The sequence below is a fragment of the Ylistrum balloti genome, unplaced genomic scaffold (assembly GCF_031769215.1).
Source record: "Ylistrum balloti isolate Yb309-2 unplaced genomic scaffold, AGI_CSIRO_Ybal_v1 Utg370008, whole genome shotgun sequence".
Classification (NCBI taxonomy): Eukaryota; Metazoa; Mollusca; class Bivalvia; order Pectinida; family Pectinidae; genus Ylistrum; species Ylistrum balloti.
Window position 1 is genome coordinate 279,551 of NW_026782082.1, and position 12,765 is coordinate 292,315.

Consider the following 12,765-nt stretch of genomic DNA (forward strand, 5'->3'; position numbering starts at 1 on the left):
TGGGGGATGTGGTGAAAGTGACAACTGGTAAAGTTGAAGTTGTAAAATTTATATACCTGATATGTGAAATCTGAGTTGTAGAATTTTCACATGGTAAAGTCAGAGATGTACAATTTGTATATGTGATAAACTAAATTAAGTAGATATTGAACATCAAAAAATAAATTATTTCACTTAAATGAAACTGACTTGGTCCTATTTTTGTATAAGATTACCACTTGGCAGAGTCAGCATGATTGCAGTTCAAGTATTTGATACTCAAAAATCAATCAATATCCGGTTCAACACTCCCTAACTTTAGCGATTCGTGTTTCTCAGGACGCTGAGAAATGGATTGGTCTGTGCTGACAAGGTTGCCTTCTTGGGAAAGACACTTTGTCGTAGTTGATCTGGACAGCATGCGACATGCCTTGTTTGTAATATTCAGTGATTTAGCAATCAGCTACGATAATGAGAATGCATCAAAATTACCCAAATTGTTCACGGAAGGACAAACCCAAAAAACAAACATACAAAAGCAATGGTGTAAGGGCAGACAACTCCAATGGAATTAAGTCCTCTTAGTAAACAGATGTCTGGTAATAAGCCCACCCATACTGCAGTTTGTTAGAACTACAAATATAATTTTGCTAAATTCATTGTCATGCATTAAGCACATGCCTGACTTTTGAGTGCGTATTTTGTCTCCCTGGGCTTATTGAAGGATGGTACTCTGTAATATTGTTTTAATATTGTGGTTGTTGTTTTAATATTGTAAACCACAACTCCTGATGGTCTCAGCAGCCAAAGATGAAACTAAGAATCCCTTGTATCAAATATGGGAGGACTTACTCAACTATTAGGAACCTATGGGGACATGCAAGATACACAATGGTACAAATACAAGATATGCAAACCAACACGTGAAAGGAAGGAAACATAATCGTCGTCTAAGAAAAGAACACCAGGGATATAGTGTGGAACTGGCACTGTTTGAAGATATGTCCAAAATTAATGCAGTAAAACCTGATGATAAACAGCCGTTCGAAGCGCTGACTAAAAAATAATTGGACCTTGTAAAATTCAGATTAAACCAGGAAGCACAGTTAGTCCTCAAAGCCGACAGTTCAGACCAGTCCTGGACGAGGCCATTGAACTACTTAAAAAGGACTTAGCACTGTCGGATAGAGACAGTGACGACACTGCATCCTCTTCTAAATCATCTGAAGTAAACACACAGGACTACAAGATGTTGAGATACCAGTAGATGTCTACAACCACATCCGAAGTAGGAGGAAACAGCCAACAATATGAGTACAACTCCTCTGCTTCTATCATTTGTTTAGATGAACAAATCTTTTAATTTTATCAACTCTGTAACAGTAACTGTAATCGTTGATAAATCCATTTATGATTGAGAAACTCCTAATTTACTGGTTAACGAGCACAATATCTGATATATACTTATGTAGAATTATACATACAACGAATTGTATTAACTTTTATGGAAACTATAGAATATAATGGAAGGTCATGTATGTGACCTTTATTGTGTATGTCATAATGTAATGTGCCCACATTTTTAGTACTTAAGGGAAAAATTTCATACATTTGTTGTCCTGATGAAGCCCGGTCAACAAGATTAATGAACATACTACCAACTTACCCTGAGCTTGTTGCGGTTGATACTTGCGCAGTGATATTGTTGATGCAGATAAATAAATAATACTCATTCTGTGTAATATGGACAGAATTATCTCAAAATCTAAGGATAAAAGGAAAACCTGCTGAAATTTGAAAATATTACACTGAGGCTTCAGGTCATTCTGTCCATATTGCCCTAAGGTGACTGATTTTCTCATACACTTTCTAAAATTACAAGGTATGGTTACCACCTGGATACATGTGTGATATGGTTACACTACACAAAGTGATGAGCTTATTTCCAGTGTAAAGCCCAGGAATGCACTTCAGGTGACGCTGATATGTCAAAAAAATCTTCATTCAAACTCAAACACAATGAAACGAGAGTCCCCCACCCCATCCACAGACAGGAAGAACATTTCAAGTTAAGGAATCTGGATTTTACTAACCAGAAATGGAAATTTCGCAATAAGAAAATTGAAATTGTCATACTTATCCTAAAGCTTGGACAAAAGCTGCCTCTTTTGAACTATCGGGGCATTTAGAGAAAAATAAGGAGGTAAGCTGCTGATGAACAAGAGTTTTTTGTGTTCTTGATTTTGAATAAAAATTCAATTTGATATTTGTATTCTCAAGATGAATGCTAACGTAAGAAATTTGAGAAAGATCAAATTAGTATATTATAAGACATAGAAATAGGAAGAGTTGACGACTTTATACAGATACACATACAAAAGGTTCAAAGTTCACATAGTTTAATTTGTATATTATGTGATACATGTGTCAGTTTACACAGAAATGCAACGACTCAAATGCCTCTTGCTATAAATATCATCTCCATCTCTTAAGTAAAAATTAAGAACACAACCATCCTTAACTCCAATCCCATACATACAATCATACCAGGTACGTTATGTCCATTTTACAAAACCTCACTCCGAGACTCAGCATTTGTTACCACAAAAAGGTATTGATTATTTTATTAAAAGAATTCAAATTTCAATGTGTGAAAATAACTTTAATTGTACATCACAAATAGAATAACGAATTCCAGATATTTTTTAAACTTCAAATAGGTATTAAATTAGTAAGAATTACAAAAATCTAGATATCTGTTAATGCATTTTGTATTCATGAGAATTTTCTTCTTTCTACGAGTGTGAACAGTGAAATTAGACTGAATTAATCAATTATATCCTTACACTACACATTATGATAAAATATGAGTTAAATACTTTTGTTCCAAGTCTGAAATAATTGAATATTACAACATTTAACTGCATTCCATCTAATTGATTCTTAAAAACTCTTAAAGAATGTACATATTAGTCTCATTAAATGAATGAATAATATTCTACACAAAGTTCAGAGTTGATTATCAACAGAATAAATGATAGATTTCTATATATATAAACGTGTAATGTAATGTAGACAATTTTTTACTCCTATCCTGTGCCTAACCATTACACCACCATGACATCCCCAAAAAAGGATGTTTGGAAGTTGTACTGATAGACAGCTGGAAATTTTTGACATGATCATATAATGGCAAATTGTCTAATTACATGATATGAACAATTAAATCACAATGTTCACTTTGGGGATAAAATCATATCATTGGTAACCAGCTCCTTTGGAATATCTTATGGATAATTGGGACATGCTACAGAAAATATTTTCTTTACTGTGCAAGAAATCTAAGTTGTAATATAAGTGCAACATGTGTTTTAATAAAAAAAATCACTAAAGTAACTGTAGTTATCCCTCAATAAGCCCATGGCTGAATGATAACATCTATACTATTTTCTTAAAATACAAACAAATGTTATATCATTTTCCTGTAATAAGCCCACCCCTTAGAGTCAAAGGTAACATTTTTGCAGCCTGGAGTTATTGTTGGATATATACGTTAGTGTTATACAATAATAAAACTTTTTGTGCTAGATCTGAGATTTCTGAACTAAATCAAGGGTTTCTATACTAAAACACAGGTTTCTGCACTAGGCCAGTGGTTTCTGTAGTCAGTACCAAGAGAGAGGTTTCTGTACTAAATCAGTTTTTTTGTACTAAACCAAGGGTTTCTATACTAAATAAAGGGTTTCTGTTCTAAGACAGGGATTTCTGTACAAAGACAGGGATTTCTGTGGGAATTCTGAGTTTTCTTGTATAATTCCTTGATCCATATCAGAAATGGCCACCAAAGTGAACATGAAATTCACCTGATTGTTTAATCAGAAAACTGGTGGCTTTTTCACATAAGATGCATCACTGTCACCACAGCCGCTGTATGAGCCAGCTATACTCTGTGTATGTACCTGAGGACTTTCTCACAAGCTGCAGGCTTGGTGCCCTGAAATATGATAGATATGAAAATATTTTACGAATGATTCAGACATGACAGGCTCTGAAATGGCAAATGACAGAAAACACTTTAATATGAATGAGAATTACAAAGGTTTGTCACGAAAAGTCGGAAAAATATTGTAATATTTTATCAAATAAAAACAAAGAGAGCAAGGACTCATACAGATATTCTCTCCACTCCCTGATTTTTAACATATTTCACAACAACTTTAAAGGGAATCATTATAAATATGACACATAAGATTTTTATTTCAAAACTGATCAAGTGTGAACTTTAACCCTTCAACCCTTTAACCTTGACTGATGACCTCCAAATTTAATCAGTTGTAGAAGTTGATAGTATGATGTTGATCAGAATATGAACTTGTGTAAAGTTTTTTCAATGAGTCAAATTTCTGTGGTTCTAGTATAAGCTTAAAGCCAAAAGTATGTATGAATGTAACTCAACGTAATCCTTGAAAATTGCTAAAAAAATACTGTATAACCAACTATTTTCGCTAGGATGGCAGTTTTGCTATTTTGTGGTACCTTAAAGAGATGTGAAATAATGAGACACTTGTGTGTAAGATGGCCTTTCACATCCAGATCACAAAATTTTTATTTGTTAAGTTTTAATATGATTGTTGAAAGAAAATCGTGAAAGTGTTGACTTGTGAAAAATTGCTAGCTGAATGGTATTTAAGAAAATACCAACATTTACTATTATCAATGGTTCATCAGATATGTTGTGCATGTATAGACACACACAGAGGCACACCTGTAGATCACCTGTGATTTTTTATTAAGTGAGTAACAAGAACAAAGGCTATGCATGATAGATGTTTATGATAACATGTACAACAAACATACAAACCATATATGTTTCGCAAATGAGGCCAGTTAAATCTTTTTCTGCAGCTGCCTGTATTTTATCAGTATGGACCTGTCATAGAAAACCAATATCAAAATAAACAGGAAAAACAAACATCATCGAGCATTGAAATTAATGTATTAACAACTGAACGTCAGAATTAACTCATTATCACACGAGCGACAGGATTAACTCATTATCACAAGAGCGACAGGATTAACTCATTATCGCTTGAGCGTCAGAATTAACTCATTATCACACTAGCATGAGAATTAACTCATTATCACACGAGTGACAGGATTTACTTGTTATCGCTTGAGCGTCAGAATAAACTCATTATCACACTAGCATCAGGATTAACTCATTATCACACTAGCATCAGGATTAACTCATTATCACACGAGCGACAGGATTAACTCGTTATCGCTTGAGCGTCAGAATTAACTCATTATCACACTAGCATCAGGATTAACTCATTATCACACGAGCGACAGGATTAACTCATTATCACTTGAGCATCAGAATTAACTCATTATCACACTAGCATCAGATTTAACTCATTATCACACGAGCGACAGGATTAACTCATTATCACACATGCATCAGGATTAACTCATTATCACACGAGCGATGGGATTAACTCATTATCACTTGAGCATTAGAATTAACTCATTATCACACGAGCGACAGAATTAACTCATTATCACACGAGCGACAGGATTAACTCATTAGCACTTGAGCATCAGAATTAACTCATTATCACACGAGCGACAGGATTAACTCATTATCACTTGAGTGTCAGGATTAACTCATTATCACTTGAGCGATGGAATAAACTCATTATCACACGAGTGATAGGATTAACTCATTATCACTTGAGCATCAGAATTAACTCATTATCACACTAGCATCAGAATTAACTCATTATCACACGAGCGTCAGGATTAACTCGTTATCGCTTGAGCGTCAGAATTAACTCATTATCACTTGAGCGATGGGATTAACTCATTATCACACAAGCATCAGGATTAACTCATTATCACACATGCATCAGGATTAACTCATTATCACACGAGCGACGGGATTAACTCATTATCACTTGAGCATTAGAATTAACTCATTATCACACTAGCATCATAATTAACTCATTATCACATGAGCTACGGGATTAACTCATTATCACACGAGCGACAGGATTAACTCATCACTTGAGTGTCAGGATTAACTCATTATCACTTGAGCGATGGAATTAACTCATTATCACATGTGATAGGATTAACTCATTATCACTTGAGTGTCAGGATTAACTCATTATCGCTTGAGCGTCAGAATTAACTCATTATCGCTTGAGCATCAGGATTAACTCATTATCACACGAGCATCAGGATTAACTCATTATCACACGAGCATCAGGATTAACTCATTATCACCACTAAGATATGGTTTTTGCAGTACATCACCTCATCATCACAAGTATTTACCCCATTAAGCTCCACCCAAGGAACAAACGTGTGCGGTGGCTGTAAAGCATTAGTTTTCAATGCCATCTGGTGTTCATACTCAATTCCGGTGTCACTCTCAGAACACGACAAGATACTGTCTATTTCCTTCAGTTGAAACTGCTTTGCACACTTAAAAACAATTTGACATATATTTGTAGGTATCGTTTTACTATAAATCAACTGTGCCATTTCTACATTGCTCAAATCTTATCAATTTCATACATTAGGGACTTGTTCTGAATTTATTGCCATAAAAAGAAGACAAATGTCACATTATGTTTGTATGGTAGAATGATTTTGTTTGTAATTTCATTCCCACCAGTTTTATATGTTACATTCCCCTGTCCGGAGTCTAATTCTTCCCCAGTCTAAGTCTTCCAGGGCTTTGGAGCCTAAGATACAATCAGAGCCTTATAAGCATTGTGTAATTACTTCTTCTGGTGACACTGTTTTATATACAAAGAATCCAGATGTCAATGATCTATCACATATGTCAACTGCATCTACCTTCCTTGATGGGGCTCTATTGAATACAAGATCTGATCTACGACCAAAGACAATCAGGACGTTGGTTCTCTCCCCTTCCGTTAAAGAGTTTTTTATTTATTGTCATTTGTTTTATAAACGATTACACTGTACAGGGTAGATGTAACAACAAGAAGTCTCAAACTACATGGCTATTTTCTTAAAAAATCCTGAAGTATCATTCTGTTTCTTTGCTAATGTTAAGCAGATGTTGTTAGTTATATGTTTAGTGTATCAAACATTGCCGTGAAAGGAACTATAGTATAGCTTAACTGAATAATATGAAAAATGGGAAAAAAATGATAATATATTAGGAACATTTTTTTCTGGACAAGTCTTTATATTTTGATTATGGTTTTTTTCACTTTTTAAAAATTTACTTGCCAATTTATGACACATGATACATGTAACCATGGATAAGTTGAATTCCATGTCTATCACTTGTAACAAGATTCTGTTTATCTCTAGAAGCAAAACAATCTGGTATTGAGGACACATTTCACATACATTTGACATATTTATCTCTCCTAGGTTCTAATTCTAACAATTTAACATTTACATCATAACTAGCATCAATTAAATAAAACACATTTGTCAATTAAAACAAGACTACAATATCTACCTTTTCAGCTGCTTGTCGCGGTTTGATATCTTCCTTATACAACTTTTCCTCCATACAGTAAATGAATGGAAAATATACAGTGAAGTTTTTCACGATATTGATGGTACACGCCTGTAAACAAGATAATTCAGTGAATTACAGTCCCTTACTGATACCAAGGTGAACCCGTCTCCCAAGTATGCAATACAAGATACTGGAAGGACAGATGAAAGGATGGAAAGATGGATGGACACGATGCAAATGTATAGACCCCGGTGGAGGAGTAATGTGCATACCTAACTTTTAATTATCCAGATGGAGGTCAGTATATCACACCTTTCAGGTATAAGTAAACGTTATATTTGTTCTTGAGAAAATCTCTGTAAATTGCAGAAGTTCAATATGCCTGTTACGTTATCAACACACATGTCTAATGATAATACAGTCAAACCTGTCTATAAAGGCCACTCAAGGGACCAAAGAAAGGTGGCCTTTATACACAGGTGGCCTTTGTGTAGAGGTTCAATTATTTTGAATTGTATTACATATGGAATCAATGAAGTGACCTTTATAGACAGGTGGTATTTGTATAAAGATGGCATTTAAGACAGGTTTGACTGTCTATAAAAAGATCTGTGTTAATTTAAATACATCTCTGTTGATACATATTACTTACATCTATAATATTACCTATACATTCCTGTTCTCCATGCTGACATTGGAACTGCCACTTTCCAGCTGACGACTTTTTCTCCTGTGAAGGATATATCATAATAAAGTTGATTTCACATTCTATTGAATAAAAAACAAAATTTATTTCTATGTAAAGAAAATATTCGACTGTTCTAATAAACAGGTCAGAGAATTAGTATCACTCACATGCTACATAATGTAATTAAATAGACAAAATATGATCATTTGTAGTGAAAATATCATATTTTTTAATATTTTTGGCATGGCATTTCATTTACATTCATTATAAGATTGCATCATGACCAAACATTTTGTCATGTATATGGAAGAATAATATCATTTAAGCATTAACCTCCACTAATATTTCCACAGTTTGAATGACCTGCCTGCTACCAAAGGGGTGAAATATGTATTTAATTCTTTTTTTGTATTGACGTCGGAAATCACTTCAAAGGTAAAAATCTTTCTGGATACATGTATACATGTTACTTTATTACACCCGAGATCTCTTTTTATTGTGATTAGTTTTTAATTGGTTTGTGACAAACAGACACACACTCACCTTCACTTTTGTCCTCACAGATGGACAGAAAGACACATACATGCAGAAAGACAGCCAGTGATGCAGACACAAACACTGTGACAAACACACACTCACCCTGACACACACCTTCACAGACATACAGAAAGACAAAGACAGACGGACACATCCATCCTCACACACACACATATCAATATATACTTACGTGAGCATTGCCAAATGGTACCAATGTTATATTCATAATGGCTCCAACAGCTTTGTATGTAGGGTAGAGCTGTTTCTGGTAGAAGTTCTGACAATCGGGACACAGAGTTTCATAGTAAAGTGTAAAATCCACAGGTGGCACTGTGCTGTCTGTTATCCTTGTCCTGTATGCCCTACACTGTTGAACGACCTGGTACACAATCATCAGTGAGATTAGAACAATCAGACCATCAGACCACTTGATACAAATGTTTCCTGTGCTGAGGACTTTCATCACTATCTACATCATCTACGTTGATTTGGCTTTAATAAATAAATTGATCTTTTAAAGAATATAAAAAAAAATTCCAATCAATTTTTTAGTCCATTGTATGAACTACAGGCATTAACATGGAATACAAAATCACAAATTCTTCTCTTTCAAACTCTACACTTAAAGGTTTATTAATCTTGTTCCATGTCGACTGTAGACCCAAAGACCATCAGTCACAGCAACATGTGCTATAAATCACTTTCATTATTTCTGGTCCGGTAGATACATTATAGGATACTGGTCACTGACAGCTGGCTGTGGACGTGTAACTGGGTAAATTTCCACTACCTTATCCTTACCAGTACAACTGGTATCCCTGCTAAAATAACTATCATATATGTAACAGATATATAGAACATTTAATTTGTCACCACTAACACACAATCACCATAGTGATGTCACCACTAACACACAATCACCATAGTGATGTCACCACTAACACATAATCACCATAGTGATGTCACCACTAACACATAATCACCAAAGTGATGTCACCACTAACACATAATCACCATAGTGATGTCACCACTAACACATAATCACCAAAGTGATGTCACCACTAACACAACTAACACATAATCACCATAGTGATGTCACCACTAACACATAATCACCAAAGTGATGTCACCACTATTACATAATCACATAGTGATGTCACCACTTACACACAATCACCATAGTGATGTCACCACCAACACACAATCACCATAGTGATGTCACCACTAATAGTGATGTCACCACTAACACATAACACATATCTAACACATAGTGATGTCACCACTAACACATAACACATAATCACCATAGTGATGTCACCACTAACACATAATCTCCATAGTGATGTCACCACTAACACATAATCACCATAGTGATGTCACCACTAACACATAATCACCATAGTGATGTCACCACTAACACATAATCACCATAGTGATGTCACCATTAAAACATTATCACCATAGTGATGTAACCACTAACACATAATCACCATAGTGATGTCACAATTAACACAATCACCATAGTGATGTCACCACTAACACATAATCTCCATAGTGATGTAACCACTAACACATAATCACCATAGTGATGTCACCATTAACACATAATCACCATAGTGATGTCACCAATAACACAATCACCATAGTGATGCCACCACTAACGCACAATCACCATAGTGATGTCACCACTAACACACAATCACTATAGTGGTGTCAACATTAACACATTATCACATAGTGATGTAACCACTAACACACAATCACCATAGTGATGTCACCAATAACACATAATCACCATAGTGATGTCACCAATAACATAATCACCATAGTGATGTCACAACTAACACACAATCACCATAGTGATGTAACCACTAACACATAATCACCATAGTGATGTCACCACTAACACACAATCACCATAGTGATGTAACCACTAACACATAATCACCATAGTGATGTCAACATTAACACATAATCACCATAGTGATGTCACCACTAACACATAATCACCATAGTGATGTCACCAATAACATATAATCACCATAGTGATGTCACCACTAACACACAATCACCATAGTGATGTCACCACTAACACATAATCACCATAGTGATGTCACCATTAACACATTATCACCATAGTGATGTCACCACTAACACATAATCACCATAGTGATGTCAACATTAACACATTATCACCATAGTGATGTCACCACTAACACATAATCACCATAGTGATGTCACCAATAACACACAATCACCATAGTGATGTCACCAATAACACATTATCACCATAGTGATGTCACAACTAACACACAATCACCATAGTGATGTCACCACTAACACATAATCTCCATAGTGATGTCCCAACTAACACATTATCACCATAGTGATGTCACCACTAACACATAATCACCATAGTGATGTCACCACTAACACATAATCACCATAGTGATGTCACCATTAACACATAATCACCATAGTGATGTCACAATTAACACATAATCACCATAGTGATGTCACCAATAACACATAATCACCATAGTGATGTCACCTGACTTACACACAATCTTTGTCATGGCATGATAAGAAACTATATCTAATTTCATAGATATATAATTATAATGAAAATAGCATTGTGTAATTCATAGCAGAAAAAAATAAGTGAGATATTATCCTATGATTTCATAACTATTATAATCATTGCTGGTCAAAGGGGGATAACTAGCCGATATATCTTTAATCATCCCATTTTTTTTCTATACTGTGTAAGGCGTCTTGTAATATGTATGTAACCCTGGTAAAATCCTAGCGGTAATATACCACACAGCTAGAGAGAACTTCTCTTTAGCTCGATTGGTTGAGCGTCAGAATAGTGAGTCAGGGGTCCAGATTTCGATTCCTAGCGGAGGCATTGAAATCCATAATGACCTCTGTTACCTTGGCGCCCATGTGGGGACCCGAGAATAGTGATTAGCCATGCCCCACCAGCATCACTGCAACCCCTGGAAACTCGAGGATGACTTATTTCCTGAAGGGAAAGTATGTAACCCTGGTAAAATACTAGCGGTAATATACCACACAGCTAGAGAGAGCTTCTCTTAAGCCTGATTAGTTGAGCATCAGACTAGTAAGCCTGGGGTCCGGTGTTCGATTCCTAGCAGAGGCATTAAAATACATAATGACCTCTGTTACCTTAGCGCCCATGCTGGGACCCGAGAATAGTAATTAGCCATGCCCCACCAGCATCGCTGTAACCCCTGGAAACTCGAGGATGACTTATTTCCTGAAGGGAGAGTATGTAACCCTGGTAAAATACTAGCGGTAATATACCACACAACTAGAGAGAACTTCTCTTTAGCCCGATTGGTTGAGCATCAGACTAGTAAGCCTGGGGTCCGGTGTTCGATTCCTAGCAGAGGCATTGAAATACTGTACATAATGACCTCTGTTACCTTAGCGCCCATGTTGGGACCCGAGAATAGTAATTAGCCATGCCCCACCAGCATCGCTGTAACCCCTGGAAACTGGAGGACATATTATTTCCTGAAGGGGGAGTAAGTAACCCTGGTAAAATACTAGACGCCATATACCACACAGCTAGAGAGAACTTCTCTTTAGCTCGATTGTTTGAGCATCAGACTAGTAAGCCAAAGGTCCCGGGTTTGATTCCTAGTATATAATTCTCCTGAAATACATGTAACTATCAATGATATCTGTAGGCAATGAGGTAATATCCTATGTGGGCCACTTTGCATGCCTGATATTAATCATGGTCATTGGCAGATCATGTGTATATTTTCTATCACCTGACATGAAGCAGCTATTTCCTCAGATGAACACCAAAGACTGGGCGGAAAATTACACCTCCCTTCAGCTGAACAAACAACTATTAGTAACCAAAGTAAATGAAACACATAATGCCCAGCCATCTCGTTTCTTTTTTGTTTACATGATCATGTGATTGCTGTCATGTGATCAAGTGTCATCACGTGACAAGAATAGAGTCAGGTGCGTTCGATAAATACCTCGGTTCATACATGTAGAATTGCGC

General features: G+C 35.7%; 1 protein-coding gene across 1 annotated transcript; it reads right to left on the reverse strand.

The window, feature by feature from the left end:
• Window positions 1-2,361: 2,361 nt before the first annotated feature.
• LOC132548317 (gamma-interferon-inducible lysosomal thiol reductase-like) lies at window positions 2,362-12,643 on the reverse strand. Its single transcript, XM_060212171.1, has 7 exons — window positions 12,521-12,643; window positions 8,905-9,093; window positions 8,142-8,219; window positions 7,487-7,597; window positions 6,319-6,468; window positions 4,841-4,909; window positions 2,362-3,973 (listed from the first exon to the last, which is right to left on the reverse strand). Exons 1-7 carry the CDS (start codon window positions 12,641-12,643, stop codon window positions 3,920-3,922), a joined length of 774 nt encoding a protein of 257 aa, XP_060068154.1. The 3' UTR covers window positions 2,362-3,919.
• Window positions 12,644-12,765: the final 122 nt, after the last annotated feature.

What these genes read in the sequence shown, in the direction of transcription:
- LOC132548317 (XM_060212171.1), bottom strand. Translation starts at nt 12,643, where the DNA reads ATGGCTGGGCATTATGTGTTTCATTTACTTTGGTTACTAATAGTTGTT. An exon ending in CGCGACAAGCAGCTGAAAAG is followed by an intron (nt 6,469 to 7,486) that starts GTAGATATTGTA and finishes ATTGTTTTTAAG; the next exon opens with TGTGCAAAGCAGTTTCAACT. An exon ending in CTTGGGTGGAGCTTAATGGG is followed by an intron (nt 4,910 to 6,318) that starts GTAAATACTTGT and finishes TTTCTATGACAG; the next exon opens with GTCCATACTGATAAAATACA.